Source organism: Argiope bruennichi, chromosome 8 (genome assembly GCF_947563725.1).
Source record: "Argiope bruennichi chromosome 8, qqArgBrue1.1, whole genome shotgun sequence".
NCBI lineage: Eukaryota > Metazoa > Arthropoda > Arachnida > Araneae > Araneidae > Argiope > Argiope bruennichi.
Window position 1 is genome coordinate 100,095,347 of NC_079158.1, and position 17,715 is coordinate 100,113,061.

Below are 17,715 nucleotides of genomic sequence, written 5' to 3' on the forward strand. Positions count from 1 at the left end.
TATACAAATCTGGAATGCTTATATCTAATAATACTTCATAAATATTGAACCTTAGATTTAAAATAATAATGATCCTTGTTGTCAAACGTTGGAAGTTCTTTCTTTGCTTGAAGTTTGACATCCATCCAATAGGTATATCCATCCATCCATCTCTTGCTGTCTCTGCACATACTTTCACAGTAGCTTCAGATATTAATTTAACACGTCGTTCAACAGATTGTGCCTGACATAGAAATGCTTCAAAAGTTAGAATTGGAAAATGTTTTTTGAACATTTCTTTCAAATATTTGTTCTTTATATGCATTGTAGGAAATAACTGTTACAACACAGTTTAACCAATCAAATAAAACGGCTACTTCGGAATTGAATTTAGGAAACTTGAAAAAAATCAAATCCCCCGAATTCGTTGACTTCGTATCTGGCGCCGGGAAACGCCTACTTGTGAATCCCCTGATGTTTCCTAGAATCATGCAGTATTGCTAATGATTGGTATTCAGAATACACAAAATATGATTTTAAAATATACATATATATATATTTTGCAAATAATGTACTTAACACTGCCTAGAAGCTGCTTTGCAAAGAAAATCATTTTCCAGCAATGTTGGCCACTATACTGGCAATTCAATTTCATTTTTATCTTAAACCACATTGGAGCATAAATCAGCATTACATATTTTACGAGTATTTTAAGAATCAGTGATGGACTTGGGGTGTCAATGTATAATTGCAATGAACGGTTTGCGATGTTTAACCATAGTGCATGTCTGAATCATTTGGGTTATAAGCAGTCAAGCTGGATGAGCAAATACAACCTTTTATGGTAAGACAGATGCAATACAAGTATTATTGGTCAGTACTTAGTTGTTTGATATTTTTCAAATTTAGAGACTGAAAAGTGCAGACAATTCAATCAAATTTGAATACAAGGTTTTTCCCTCACAGTCTTTTAAAAACAGGCCAATAGGTCCTGAATATGAATGTTGTCCCTTTGTACAATCGTTCATTTCTAGAAAAGGTGTTTCAGTGGCAACCTAATGCTATTAGCGTACACGTATCCCAATGAAATGATCTTCCAGGGTATGTCTCGAGCAAATATATTACTCCGCCTTTCCATCCCGTATTCACATTTATTTCATTACATCTATTAACCGATAGGTTTTGTAAACTCAAATTAAACATTTTTGTAAATTTGGTAACATTTTGAACTATTTCCTTTGCATTTTCACCAGCAGTTAAAGCTACATGATGCAACCTGGTTCCTCTATTAACGCTACACGTTCCCCGGATATTAATTTTTTTATCAGATTAATGAAGAGTTTCATCTCAAATCATACATCATTTTAATATTAAAGGATCACAGCTAAATATTGGGCGAAACTGATAAAAGTTTTGAGGGTTTTAACTGATACATTGACTAACATTTCCGCTGTTAATAGATCGAAGAAAGTTGAAATTTAAATTTTAGTCTCCATTAAATGAGTTTTCGACTATTCAATGTTCCAAGCAATAGTGGTTTCAATAGATAATTGAGGTTTTACTGAACTTTCCTTTACTATTTCCTATGTTAAATCTTCAGGAATAAAAATTAAATTAAAAAAATATTCTAAAAGAATTTTCACCTTTACTGTTTAAAATCTGTGCAACATTAGTTTTCAATCATGACAGAAGATAAAGAAATTATTTTTCATACAATTTCTCAAGAAATAAAATAGGATTTAAATTTTGAATCAAGTAAATGAAAAGTTTGAATCAAATTTTGTAATCTACATAAGATTTTATACATTATAAATTTTTGCTTTATTCTGTAATTTTAACAATTTTTTTTTCTATAAGTGCTTTAATTTTAAATATCATCAATAATAATAATAATTAAAAGAGAGAGAGAGAACACATGTGTGTATTGGCTCTCCACAGACTACTTGTACAAGAGCAACCCAAATTGGAGAAAGGGAATGTGCATCTCGAAAGAGCTTTGTTAAATTTAACCCAAAGAAAATTAAAGAAGATTCTGTTATTTGTCTGGAGAAATTTTTGGAATTATTATTGCATAAAATTGAGTTTTACACTGTTTTAAAATTATATTTTTAATGAAAACCAATTTATTTGTCACATAATTTTTTGTGTTGAATTACGATATTTTTTTTAAAAAAAATCTTTTGGCACAGTTTTCAACAATATATTTTAACAAACTACATTATTTTTCACTAATTAACATTAAATTTATTTTGAATAAAGTTGCAGAAACTAACAGATCTACTACTAAAAATACACTGAATTATAAAAACATTTTATATTTCAGTAGCTCTTTGGATTTTAATAACATTTTAACTTTTGTTAAATAATTTTTAATAAGGAATTATTCATTATTTCCTTTAAAACAGAATATTACATCACTAATTCTGTATATAAAATATTTTATTTGATATAGAGAGGCTTATATAAATAAAAAGAACAGAGGAATATCTCGTTCTTTCTTATATTACTTGAAATAAATATATTATAAATGAATAAACCCTTTATTTTCAGCTAATCAATCAAAATCAGAAGTACAATAAAAAGTGATATAATGTGCTAAAATTTTATACATAAAAACCTAAAATTCTTATCAAAATCTGTCGATCACTTCTTCACTTTAAATAAAATTTTAACAATACTTACATGCTAAAAAAAACTTATTGATATTTGGATAATCTATGTTTGATTTTTATTAATCATATTGAGGCAAACAAAATAAAAACATGATTATCATTTGATTGTCTGAGAAGTAGTACACTAAGGTTTAGATATTCCAGACAATTTTTACAAACAAAATTACTTTAATCTTTTATAAATTAACTCCCTAAAATGAAATAGAATAAAATTCAAATGCAGAATAAGGAAAATTTAAAACATCTTTGATAACCTTTGAAACTACAATGAAGCATAATAACAATTGTCTCTTTTTCCAAAGTTTCAAAACCACACTATAGGAATAGCATTTGTACTAGCTGAAGCAACAGCTAATCAAATATTACTATAAATCATACAGTATATAAGAAAAATTAATAATATAAAATATTGATTCATGCTTCATAAGAAAATATAAGCTACTAGTCATGAATCTAATTATGACCATGTTTATTAATTATCAATGATATATTTAAAAAGAAATGGAAGTAAACTGTATTGATTGCTCTTGCAAAAGGAAAATCTGCGACACATGATTGAAATCTATGACTGATTTTTTTGCTGCAAACCCCCATTTTTACATCAGTATCTCATTTTTTTAAACATCTTAACTAAATTAATACTCTTAAAGACTGAGATATTTCTGCTTTATCCACTTTTTTTACTGTAACTCACCTTCCCATAATTTTTATTGGCATCATTACAGACACAACAATGCATCTGGAAACTACACTAACAAGAACTTTGATTTTATAAGGGGGGGGGGGAGAAACCCCCTTTAAATTATTAAACTCTTAAAATGCTATATGAATAAATAGCTAGTTTGTTAATCTTATTAAGAATATATATTTACCTAACTAGAGATATTTTGTTCATATGACACAAACTTCATTTATTTAAGATACGATAAAGATAAGATCTGCCAATCCAAAGATTTTTATTTTTTTAAAGAGCCATAAAATTTACTAAATAACATCCTAAAACAATAAGCGTATATTTACAAATTAGTTCACAAATAAATAAAAAAATGTGATACAGTAACAGTACATAGTGTCTAACATTAATGCTTAACTATTTTCTATATTTGAATTCAATAGGAATAATATTACTGAAAATTAATTAACAATATTTAAAATCGAAATACAATACTACATCTATATAATAGTATGGAATTTCATGAGTTTCATATTTACAAATAAGAGAAGATCAGCGAAGAACTATCATTTCACAAATTATAATCCAACATTTTATCTCGAACTGCCCATCTTATTTTATCATGGGTTTTCTCTCCAGGAGGTTTGAATTCATTCCAGAATTTCTTATAATAATTATACATCGCCACAGGATCATTCTTCTTCTTACGAGGGTTCCCAAAACGAGAATGCAAGGAACGTGTTGAAGATAAAGAAAAAGTTGATCGAGGTGTAATTGAAGCATCTGGACTTATAGCAGAAATACTGCCAGTTGAACCATTAGATTTCCAAGATAAATCATCACTAGAAAATGATTTACTACTATCAAGCGTTTGAGTTTCTGGATATGACGAGTTGAAAATACTTGGAATATCAAGAAATTCTTCAGTAATCACAGATTTTCCATCTCTATGTCTTAATACTTTTCTCTTCATTTTATTTGAATCTAAAGAAATTAAACTTTTTGAAGACTGATATTCTGTTTCAGAAATGGTGTTTTCATTACTTCCAGTCAAATCCTTTTGTTTTACCAGACATTCAGGTAATAAATCTTCATGTTTTTTAGCATAGGTATTTCTTTTATAACTCTGAAAAGTATTTTTATATCTATCAAAAGCAGAAGCTCTGGAGATATCATCACTGGAAGAAAGAACATCAGAAAATTTATTGTCAAAACTTATATCTGACATTGGAGATTTATTTGAATCAGAGAAATTTCTTTGCAATCTAGGAATCTGCCTTTGAGAACAACTTTGTTTCAGAGTTGAATAGGATTCCTTTTCATTCTTTGATTGCAGACTCTTAGTTTCGTACAGTTCATCAGTAACCCCGTGTTGTTCTTCATGGTAATGCGCTTCAGAGTTGGGTTCGTCTAAAATTTCAGTAGATAATTTTTCAATATTACCAACTGATAAACTTTCGTGTTTTCGATAGTTGCCAATTTTATAGCTTTTAAGAGTATTTTTATACTTTGCGATTGATGAAGTTTTTGAAATTTCACCATCGGATGTGAGAACGTCAGAATATTTATTTTCACGCTCAAATGCGACATTAGATAACAAAGGTTTTTCTGGTTCAATTACATTTCTAGCTATTCTATGAAACTGTTTTTGCGAATAGCGATGTTTAATGGTATCGCTATTGCTAGTTGATTCTTTTTCATTTCCGGGTATTGATCTTTTTGAGTGATACTGATCCTTAGAAATCAGCTGTGACAAATCATCTTTCATTATTTCAAGTACATCTGGAGAAACATCATTATAACCTAATTTTTTTAACTCAGCCAGAAGTTCATCATCTGTACAGAAAGGAATCTTTTTAGCAGTCATTCTCCGATTGCTAAAATTTCCTATTCACAGTTTCTAAACATTCCTAGTTTCTAAAACAGCAAATCGACATAAGAAGCTCCAAACAGATCGGTGACAGTCATCGTTCAAACTTCATAGTTTACAAAACGTAAACATTTTTGAAAAATCACTTTATAGTTTTCTTAGTTACGGTCACAAAAAATATTTAAGGTTTCGATCGATTCTGAACTGCCATGTCAACCAAACGAACTTATATCATAAAGATATATAACAATCATTACTATACTACAATATTTTTAAACTTCAGAATTGTTTGAAATTAATTAATTTAATCTATTATGTTTTATTGAACTGTTGATATTAAATTACATCTTCTTTCCAAAAATATTTTGGGATTTGCACTGAACTGAATTGAACAATTTATTGTCTGAAAAAGTGGCGAAGATTTGTGCCGGTTGGTAGTACTTATATCAATTTTTATTTTGTTCTGCTGGAAAAAAGTTCGTTTACTATCCACAATGAGTTCGTAAGTATATAGATGTTCTTTTATATATTAATTATCCTCTGAATTAAACAGTTCTATTGTTAACGTTATATATTGGAATGTAAACCAACGAACGTCATATTGGTGTTTATTAGTCCAATCATTGCATGTCATGCCGTTTTTTCCTCCCCTATTCATGTTGTTACTATATTTGCTTATAATGGAACCAAAAGATAAATATATCATTATAATGCTGTAAGATTGTAAATACGAGGAGGGCCGGGTTATTAAAGGGGCCAAATAGGAAATTGCCTAAAATTCCCAAATCCCCGTCATTCTTTCTTTTTTTTTTGCTTTATTTTTATAGTTATTTAATTATGTGATTTATTTAATTTTAAAGAACTTTTTCATACTGGAATAAGATATGTTATAATTAGTTTTGGAACAATATTAACAATTCTTATTAGCTATCAATTGCAAGGCTTATACTGTTTTATAACTAAAAAAGTATGCCATTTAAGAAGTGCACGATCTTGTATTAAAATGTTATTTATATTTGTAAGTTAACTGTTTTTTGTTTTTAAATCGTCATCTAAATATAATTTTAATATTTCTGCTAAATTTTCTCCTTTATAACATATATGTATATATAATAGCCTTCAGCAACCAGTTGATTCATGCATTACAATAAAAATATTAATTAAGTTATACTATTATTTAAATTAAATTTATACTATTAGAACAAACCACTTTTATTTCAAATTTAAATTATTCAACTTATTTATTACAAACTGGAATTGCTTATTCTTTGAAAAATGTGAAGTCGAGATCAGTAATCTAAAAAATTATTAATATTTGAACTAAATTTAGATTTAACGTTTTAAAAATGTACTGAATAATTTACAATTAATGAAGTTCATGATTTCATTTATATGTTCCTTATATTCAATTGTTATAAACAGAATTACTATTTGAGAGGTAATTAAGAGTATTTATTTTAGTCATATGTTATTCTGTTATACATTTATTTAGCTAATTTAAAACATTTATTTAGCTAATTAACTTATTTAAGTTAATTATAAAACAAAAATGAATAATAAATGGGTTGCTACATATATTCTTATCTTGTGTAAAATTGCTTTCAAATGTTAAAAATAAATAAATAAATGTTGAACATTTTTCATCAGCCCATGAAATATATTGCAAGCATATGATATTAAATACATAGGATGCATATATATAAAAAAATATATATATAATTGAACATTATAGTAAATTACTGTATGCTTGTGGTACCATACACAGCAGCAACAACTACAAAAAAAAAAAAAAAAAAGCTCTATAATATTCTTATGTTGAGAACAATCTTAGAATGAGAATTTCTTGTCAAAAATGTATTGGATATATGGTATTTTTTTTTAATTGGTAAATTCATGTATAACTCCAGTTACTATTAAAAATTATGTATTTAAGTTATTTGTTCATCGTAAGAAGTAAACATAAAATATTAGACAGTTTGGTTTGTTAGGTGATGTCATCATCATATTTATTTCTGATCTGAAATTTTCCCCATGTCTTGCTTTCCATCTGACTTAGCAAGTGCACTCATCTTTATGGGGTTGAAGGTGAAAATGAAATAATTTATGTATACCTTAGTCATAGGAAAAGTCTAATCCAGAAATTAAAATTATCTTGTACATAAAATTGTGTAATTTGTGAGCAATTAAAAACTTACTCTTTTTTTTTTTAGCTTAAGTGTAAATTGTAATTCTTAATTGAAAAAAGTATAAGTTGTGTAATTTTTTTATTACAAGAAATTTATTTTGAAAATTTGATAAATATAGTTAAAAATAATATTTAAAAATGCATATAACAATCATCTTTTAAAATTAAGCGAAAATTCACAGCAACTAAATTTATACTATTAGAAAGAATGTTAGGATAGCATAAAAATCCTTATACTATAATAATTTTAGAAAATTTAGCAAACTTTTGAAAAAAAAATTTTGGGGGGCTTATACTTTCATTTTTGAAAATATATTTCTGTCAAGTATAGTTACTCTTGATCATACAGTCTTATTCTGTAAAGTATTAGAAGACAATACATTCATTTTTATTAGTAGCAAAGACAAAGAGGTAATCACCCTCTTGTATTTGCAAATGTTCTTTAAAAATTAAGTAAGTGCCAAGAAAACATCATTAAAAATGATAGGTACTATCCAAACATGTAGGAATAAGGAAGGTAATAATTTATAATAGTTGGGGAGAAGGGGGCACATATGGGGAAGGAGTTTTTCATACAATCTCATTTTTGCAGAAAAAGTTTATTTTTTTATTACGGTGTTTATCACCATTGGTTAAAACAAAATTTTAGGCAACTTGCCAATTTATATTTCCTGATCATAAATAAAATGTCAAATTATGCATTTGAAAGGAAATTTAAATTTGCTAAATATATCCCAAAAGTGTGGCACATTTCAATAGTGTTTGGGGTAGCTTAACTATGTAATTATTTTCACTTAAATGAACATAAATTTTCTTGAAATATAACACGTGAAATGAAAATACAATGTGTTATCAAAAAGTATCTGCTTTTCACGAACTTTTTTCATTAAAAATATAAAGATATTGGGGGATGATTATAAAGATTTTACATTATTTTATAAGCAAGGAAAAAAAGGGGGGGTGCAATGTAAGAAAAGAAATAGCTTGAGAAATTCTTTTTTCTCTGCTTGACAGAAAAATGTTCATCTTTTTCAATTATAATTAATATCATATATTTCTAAACAGAAAATATCCAAAAAGGTCTCTTCCTTTGCATAAATTTTACTCTGTAATTGTTTTTTTTTTTTTTTTTTTTTTTTTTGTAGCCTTGTTTGGTCTATTAAAATTACTTTATTCTCTCCAGTAAATTAAGTACAAAATCATTTATTTCTAATATTAAGCTATTAAAATCCATATTTTCATAATTCAAATTCTAATGTATGACAGTCTTGTGAAGGAACTTCTCTTTCACTACATGGATTTATTGAAGTTAAAGTAGTTTTTTTTTTTTTTTCTTCCAATGCTTAGTTGTGATCAGAATCAACTGTTTTACTTTAAAAAGAAGTAAATACAGAATACTGTAAAATAATACAGAATAGAGCTTATCGTTTAAATCTGCAGTGTTTTGAAAGATACTCCATTTTTAAAAGTGTTTGCATGTCCTTTATGATTTATTTTGCTTTTGATATATATGGGGGGGGGGAGCGGGGATTTGAAAGGAACCTTAGTTAATACTCCTTAATGCAAGAGGTTATATTTCAACAGCATTGAAACTCTACTTTCTAGGTATTTATTGAAATATTCCAACATGCAGCCAATAAGTTTAACCTCTTTAGGGTTGCATCTGAAGTAATTTCTAGTTGCTAATAGTAATTTTAGATGCATAAATTTTTAGTTAATTTGAGGAGTAAATTTAATTCTTATCTTAGTTAATTTGATGAGTGAATTTATAGTTCTCATTTTAAAGGAATTTCTAATTGCCAATAGTATTTTTAGATCTGGAAATATTTAGTTAATTTGATGAGGAAGTTTAATCTACCTCATTGAATTAAGTCTAAGAAAAAATTCAATAATAAAAATAAATTTCAGTTTTTATTTAGCAGGCTGTAAAATACAGATCATTTAATAATAAACGCATATGCTGAAATTTTAAGGAAGTCTGTTGCCATCAGATGTCCTTTTCTGAAACTTGATTGACCCATGGAAATAGCATTTCCAAAATAGCGAGAAATTCTAACTGTTGTAATGTGCTCTATGCTGAAATGTGTCCCACTTTCCCCTACTTTTTAAAAATGCAATGACAGATTTTTATGGATTTTGGAAATGAACAGTTTCTCTTAAATTATTTTATACGCCACTTTAGAATACTGAATGAGTTTATATTTGACAGAAAGGATTAGAGGCACTTAATTATGAATGGATCAGAAAGTAGATTTAAATCATTGTTACCTTATAAAAATTTATCATACATTCTATATAATTACCATAAAATTTTTATTTGAATTTTGGTTACAAGAGCATCTTTAATAAATACAGTTCACTCAAGATTAGTTATATTTAATTTGATATTAATTTATTAATATTTTACAGATTGCTGCAAAAGCCTAAGAGTGAAATGACACCAGAAGAACTGGCTAAAAGGGAGGAAGAGGAATTCAACACTGGTCCTCTGTCGGTTCTTACCCAATCTGTCAAGAATAATACTCAAGTACTTATCAATTGTCGCAACAATAAAAAGATTTTGGGGAGAGTCAAAGCATTTGATAGGTAGGGTTCCATCTTATTGCTCACATGATTAAACAAAAAAAAATTGATGATTTTTGAAATAATTCTTTTTTTTAATTTTTTTTTTAGATTTATCAAAAATTAAACATTGTTTTTAAAATACTATACCTGCTCTTTAATGATTAAATTTAATAGTTAACCAGATTTTCACATTCATGATGGATAATCCAGAGTTTTACTGTATATTTATTGTTTTTCAAATTTTGTTTCTTTCTAATTAGGCACTGCAATATGGTTTTGGAAAATGTGAAGGAAATGTGGACTGAGGTTCCAAGGACTGATAAAGGAAAAAAGAGAGTGAAGCCCGTCAACAAAGACCGTTATATTTCAAAAATGTTTCTCCGAGGGGACTCTGTAATAATGGTCTTGAGAAATCCAATTCCTATCCAGAAACCATAAACATGCATTATAGTATTTTTTTTGTTTCTTTCAACTGTAAAAAAACTCATTTTTTATTTGTATTCATTTTAATAAAGTGTTTTGTAATTTGAAATCAAACTTTTAATTATTCTGATGATTTAATGAAAAAGTATTCCAAAATCTTTGCTTCAAAATTAATGTGAATAGGGGGAGGGATAATGGTTGTAGCATAAATGCTTATCTTGGAAATTGCAAATAGTTCATTCATGGTTGGGAGGTTAATTGTTAAATCTTTTATAGTCCATACTAGATTTGAAATTAAATATTTTGAAATAAAAGCTACATAAAGTTTACATTAATTAAAATCTGATTCCAAATATTTTTCTATACATTTATGAAATAGTATGTTTTGACTGAGTAAGTAACTTTGAAAGAAGTTTGAGTTTATAAACTGAGATGGTTTTGCAGTAATGAATAGATTTTTGGACAATAGTAATATAATAGCAGATGTTAACTTTAAAACAATTTGTAAAATGAAGTATTGTTTTTAAAAACATGAATCTTAATGAACATATTTGAAAATTAATTGAATATAATCAGTTTTTGCTTCAATAAGTTTCAGACTTTTCATTTTTTATTCAATTATTTAGCATATTGCAACTCATTTTTTGCAAATTTTGTGAGGCTTGTTAACAAATTATTTAAAATTCTTGATATTTAATATTTTGTTATTAATTAAAATCATATATTACGATTCATTAAAACAATAGATTTGAACAATTTAGTCGTAAATATTCAAAATAAAAGTTCATAAACTTGCATTTTAGCAATTAATAAATTATTTGTGAAATTTTCTCAAGCAAGGTGGATAAAAAGCTAATTTGAAGTGCAAACTAGAAGGATACTGTGATAATTTGCTTCTATTTTGTTGAATTTTTTTTATTTTACAGTTCAATCAGGTACAGCATTAACAATGAAATTTAATAGCAGCATTAGTTAGCAGTTTTAATAACATGAAAGTAAGATTTTAAATTTAGTAAAACTAAATATGAGTAATAATTGTAGATGAGTAAAAATTTGTAATGGATTTTTAATTACCTATCCATTTCATGGATATCGCATTATAGTGCTAATTAAAAGTATATAATGAATGCAAATTTTGATTTATTATAAGTTATCAGTCCCTTACAAAACTGCAATAGGTACAAATGTTTCTCTGAGATATGAGTATACGGGTATGTTGAATAAAAATTATTTCAATGCTAATTTTACCTCATTCTCTTAAATTTGTTCACAATTGTTTTGAGATTTTTTTTTCGCATTGTAATATATTTTTTCACGCACAAAAGTAAATGTTATTACTTTAGTCATTGGATTCAACTTTTTATTCTTTAAACTCATTCATGCCTAATTTCCTAAACCTAACATAAACTAATTCCATTGTTTCTTTTCTACTGTGGATGACAAATCAACATGTATTAAACTATTTTCAACTTGTACAATTTTGAAACCAAAGGATTATTATTTTGAAATAATGCAAAAAAGTTCAAAATAATAATTTTCTTTTATATTATATTTTTAAACACTTCAGTGCATATCTACAAGAAAAGATATGTTAAGAATTACTTTGATACTTTTAAAAAAATCATTGGAGTTTTTAAAATCATATTTATCATGATGTTTCTAACATAATTTAAAAGAAACTCATTAAAATCTAGTTCTTTAAATTAAATTGATATTTTTTTGTAAAAATGAAAATCTAAAAATGTTTGTTTTATAAAAAAATATAACTGAAATTGTAGAATTCAAGACATTACATTTAAATCATTTATGGAGTGTACTGAAAATTCCTGTTGGCCATCATTTGTCAATATATCTTAATACTGGATCTTTCTAATTCTGAAAGTGAAATTGTGTGTGGTTTTGTATACAAAGATTCACAAGATGTTAATGTACATTTTTTAAAATGTAACTTTATAGGAAATTTCACAATTTAAAATTAATTTTTAAATGTATGTTAAATAATTATGTGATATAAATTTATCAAGAAAGTGATAAGTATTGAAACAATTTATTTAATACATACTGCATAATGTTAAAAAATTTCAATAATAAATATTTATCATTAATGTGTCACTTTATTGGCAAATAACATGATAAGTGAATTTAATGAGAATTTTTTTAAGTTTCAATTTTATAAAAAAAAAAAAAAAAACTTGTTTTAGGATAGGTTTTAATTTTACAAAAGGAAAAAAAGAATATGACCCAAGTATTGTCTTTTTATTTTGATATTTCTTTTAATGTTGTTTTAAACAAAAGTAAATTTCTTAAAAGAAATTGCATCTCTTTATTTTTAACTCTGTTATTTCTAATTACAAGAAAGCTGATGCTCGTAAAATGGAAATTAAAATTGTAGATATATTCTGAGTAAATTAATTTTTCATAAACTCTTATGAAGTAGTAATTTTATCAAATTTTTTTTTTTCAAAATAATCCTTTCTTCACATTTGTGTTCTATTATTCTTTGATAATTTATATAGTTTATATTCTCATCTTTATGAATCAAAAAATAATTTCTCTTGATGAATTTCAAACATTGTAATCCAAAAAAAATTTTCATTCCATTTATATCTTATTTTAATTAAACACTTGCATCTTTAACAAATTGTTTGTTTTTAAAATCAACCTTTTATTTAAAAAAGAAGAAGAAGAAAAGGCCTTTTTAAATACTAGATGAATGAAGCATATTCAATAATTATTGCCATTAAAAACTAGTTTAATGAATTGATTGATTAAACTAATTTTAAATATGAAATTTTAATAAATCTAATAAAACACTAAAACAAGTGCTTTTTAAAATACATTTACAAGGAACTGTTGCTATTGTTCGCAATTTCATATTAAAATCTTCATTATTAATATTTTTTTCTTCCATTCATTTCTTATTTTATCCCATAGTTTCAAACTAATACATTTATATCTTTATTAAGATAAACTGATTTCATGCATTTCTTGATTACAAATGTATTTAATATCTGCTTCCTAATTACTTGAAAAAGATATTTGAAAACCGTAATTGTCACAAGTATATATTATTTAAATCAATTTTTTTCCTCCTTTATTTCTGTCCTAGTTTGATTGCTTGGTACTTGTGTATACCTTCATGAATTTTCGGCTTAAATGCCTGTCATTCGTGAACATAGTCAGATTTTAGCTATGATTAAAAATTAAGTGGTAATTGCTTTAAACATGATATCTTTTTTTGTGTGTGTATTTAAAAAATGCGCATGCGGTTAATACACAAATGCAGATTGCTCATACACTTATGAGTTGTTTGAGCTTGTAAGTATAACCGAGTGAGCTCTTAAGTGAATATTTTAATGCAGAAGATCGTTCTGACATCTTCAGTTACATATTCATAAATATTGTATACAGTAAACTATTTTACTGGGTGTTTAATTATATGAATATGCATTATTATGTATGTGGTGAATAGCATATAAGCCAGTTAACAACTACGCTACACGAGCATATGCTTTTGTATCCTGGTTATGTTATGGACTGCGAACCACAAGGTACCAGGTGCTATCTTCGCTCATTCCCAATCCTCACTCATATCAATATCCTAAATTGGTGACTTCCGACTATGAACCTTTAACCTCTGTACAGCTCTTGTGGCGCCATCTACCCACAGCAAATCAAAGTCGTAACACTCACTTGACGCAGCATCAGCAACCACTCACTCATACACGATCGCCATAACGCTTGGTGCTACTCAACTGGGTACATGTCCATTAGACAACAGCTAAATACATCACCACTCAACATCCATATCGTTCGTCTCACCTCCAACTCACTGGAGGGAGAGTCTGTGGTAAATAGCATATAAGCCAGTTAACAACTACGCTACACGAGCATATGCTTTTGTATCCTGGTTATGTTACTGGACTGCGAACTACAAGGTCCCAGGTTCTATCCTCGCGCATCTCTATCCCCTAAATGTATAAATTTTGCAAGAATTATGCAAATTCAAACTTTTCTTATTCTGGAAGATTTCAGTACTTATTTCACACACCAAAAGTTTAGTTTCAGTATGACTGAGTATATGGTTATTTAATGATTTTTTTCGACAGTTTTTGCCGCATTGGTCACAAGCATATGGTTTCTTAATAGATGTGGGTAAGAATATGGCGCAAGAGGGCAGATTTGAAATTGAAAGATTTCCGGCAAACTTTATAAGAATATGGTTTTTCTCCAAAATATGTAATGATATATGCTTATAAATGAGAATTTTGATCAAAACGCTTATTGTATATCTCACAAACATAAGGCTTTACACCAGTATGAATGTGATAACGAAGACCGAGACTACATTTGTAACCAAAATGTTTTCCATAAACATTGCATGCCCGTGATCTTCATTTGAATGTACTTAATAAGAATGTGATATTTGCAGAAACTTTTTTCTGCAAATGTTATTTTTTATGGCCTTTCTGCAGAGTGGTTAGAGGAATGCTGATTCTATAAAATTCGCATCTATAAAATTATTCATCACTATGGATGGCAAACACAATGTAACATACGATTACTCTTGACTCTGAAACGTATTTTGCATATTTCACATACATAAGGATTTAGATCAAAGTGTCTATCAAAAAAAAATGTCTAATTGGTGATCTTTTCAGCACAAACGTTTTTCCATATTTATTTCAAGCATAATCTTCTTGATCGCCGTGTGCTGAAATATTAGATCTAAATTTACTTCCATAAGTAAAAAGTTTTTTTTTTTTTCTTTTTCCCACATATATTACAGACGTAGTTTCGTTCCGTTGTCCACTGATTCTTTTTGAGAAATGTCTTCTATCTGCGAAGTGTTTTTGTCAAAAAATACAGAATAGGGATCATATCATCACCTCCCATAAATAAAATATATACTATATCGGAGGTAATGCTAAAATGCACTATTTGATTGCGAAATTTTTCATGTATTGATTTAATAGTTTCTTAGTGAATTTTTATTATATTTTAAAGAAATAACTGATTGTTTTTATTGTTTATTGATTATCTGGCAAGGACTTAGACTAAGATATCATAATTTAATCAAAGGTTCACTGGAAAATCTGAATTTTCATGTAACATAAGTCATTAAAAACATTCTTAAATTCCAAATTTAATTTTCTTATATATTTCATTCATGCAGACATTAATGTAATACATGCAGTACATTTCAGTAAGGTAGAGCGGAGCTATGAAGGAGGCGGGAGGTTATGGATGCCCTGGTTTCTAGTCTTTGAGAATTTCTATAACACAATGTTTTTGGATTTACTTTACGTTTTTAAAATTAGAAAACGAAGAATAAAACTAAAGGATGAAATAGTTAGACGCACTAGTTAATCTTACTTTACTATTGATTTTAATTACATCTTCGCACTTTAATCAACTTTTGCTGGCCATTTTCTTTGTAAAAAGAAAGCTTTGAATGAGATTTAATGAATACTTCTGATATAATCATATTTTTTCACTTGAAATTTATATAATATTATATTGCAAATATTCATTAGATTATTACTGTAGAATTATAAAAATTATTAACGATTTTTAATATTTTTCAAACCAAAAATGAGGAACAATTAAATAAATAAATATCATATTGCATATTTTCATAAAAGATATAAAATAAATTTGAAAATGGAAGTTCAATGATTATAATCGTATTAAGTATTTTTCTGGTTATAAATAATGAATGAATTTTTTAAAGAAATTGTTCTAGGCATTCGAAAGCATCAAGAATCGATGAAACCGTTATATAATAATTTAATTCCAGAAAGTCGCTTTCCAAAGATTTCGTTCCAAAAATGTGCATTGCTTATTTATTCAATTTTCAACAAAAGCAAGCTAGAAAAAAATCTTTGAAAGTAGTGGTAAGTAACATATAGTATATGATATATTTGTCTATATGAAAGGTAAGTGTCAGTTCATTCAGCAGTTACATATTAAAAATATTTTGTCAACATAAAAGAAACATTGATTTCGCCAATTTTTATTTCATATGAAAATTAATGACATCTAGATATGTCATCAGTGTTCACTTACTTTTATCCTCTATCCATTTTCTGAGAAATCTCAGAAATATATATCAATGTGCAATTCTCTGTGGAGAAAAACTTTGAGACCTGGAGAGTTTCTCAACCCCTTTCACTAAATAAAATATCTAATACACCGATTTCAACCTTTTTTTTTATATGAAAGCTCACAATTCCTAAATACGTCATCAAAGGTTGTCTGTCTTTTCCACCTACATTTGCAAATTAATACTTTAACAAAGCTCCCAACACAAGAACTGGACCAATTTCTCCTAGTTTTGAAGCCTATTAATTTCGCGACATAGCTGCAATGTAAACATAGTTAACCATTCAGAATGCTCTATTAAAATAATAATAATAAAACAACAACAACTTGAAAATATGATTATTATGAATCATATTTTCAAATAATGCTTTGTTTTGATAAGATGCAATTCATCAAAATTATTTTATTTAACATAGCTTTTATATCTGTCACAATTTGATGCATAAAAATATTTTCTTGTAGATCATGAGCATTATGTTAGGCAATATAAGAGATTTAATTGAATATGAGCATAACCGATACTACTCCCCGCACATCGCTAATTTCATAAGGGACAAGTATTTAATATTTTTGTGTAATTGTTATATTCACTATTACTCTATGCTGTTTGTATATTAAAGCTATCCATAGAGATTACATTTTAAAAATTATTAAATTAATTTTAAATTATAATTATTATTACGTTAAATGTAATACTGATATCATTAAAAGAATAATTTTTTTATCTTTAAAATCATGTAAAAATAAAATAATTTCTGTGCAATAGTAAAAAAAAAAAAAAAAAAAAAAAAAAACTTTTTCGAAGCGCATATTCCTATTTTTCAGAGTATATTAGTATCAAATGTGAATTCCAAATATTTGTTTTTCGTATTTAGAGAAATTTGAAAAGAAAAGATACGTCGAAATCTACAGTTCGAATTTTTTGGCAACTAAACTTTCTTTTTGTATACTCTATTTAGTAGAAAGGAAAAGACATGGCAAGGAAATTATAATTTCTGAATAGGTAATTCTGTTTCGTCGTATGATAGTTCCGAGGTTATTACTAGAAAATATTTGAAATTTTGACGCGTCCGAAAAGTATTATCCATCATTGGAAAAGACTTTTTTATTAAATAAAATACTTTTAGAATATTTTTAACGATGTTGATACTGAGCAAGATCTTTTGGAGGTAAAACACATAGGACTTGTATTGAAAAGATATTCGTATTCCAGGAAGTTATAGAGAGAAATATTTAATTATTT

General features: G+C 26.9%; 2 protein-coding genes across 2 annotated transcripts; one reads left to right on the forward strand and one right to left on the reverse strand.

The window, feature by feature from the left end:
* Positions 1 to 2,603: 2,603 nt before the first annotated feature.
* On the reverse strand, positions 2,604 to 5,334 carry LOC129980513 (uncharacterized). The gene has a single exon (XM_056090845.1). The coding sequence runs from the start codon at positions 5,189 to 5,191 to the stop codon at positions 3,896 to 3,898; it is 1,296 nt and encodes a 431-aa protein (XP_055946820.1). The 5' UTR covers positions 5,192 to 5,334; the 3' UTR covers positions 2,604 to 3,895.
* Positions 5,335 to 5,576: 242 nt separating this feature from the next.
* LOC129981542 (small nuclear ribonucleoprotein Sm D2) lies at positions 5,577 to 10,481 on the forward strand. Its single transcript, XM_056092414.1, has 3 exons — positions 5,577 to 5,696; positions 9,789 to 9,965; positions 10,205 to 10,481. Exons 1-3 carry the CDS (start codon positions 5,689 to 5,691, stop codon positions 10,380 to 10,382), a joined length of 363 nt encoding a protein of 120 aa, XP_055948389.1. The 5' UTR covers positions 5,577 to 5,688; the 3' UTR covers positions 10,383 to 10,481.
* The last annotated feature ends 7,234 nt before the right edge of the window (positions 10,482 to 17,715 follow it).

Coding starts and splice junctions, on each gene's coding strand:
- LOC129980513 (XM_056090845.1), bottom strand. CDS start 5,191: ATGACTGCTAAAAAGATTCCTTTCTGTACAGATGATGAACTTCTGGCT.
- LOC129981542 (XM_056092414.1), top strand. Junction 9,966..10,204: donor AGAGTCAAAGCATTTGATAG/GTAGGGTTCCAT, acceptor CTTTCTAATTAG/GCACTGCAATATGGTTTTGG.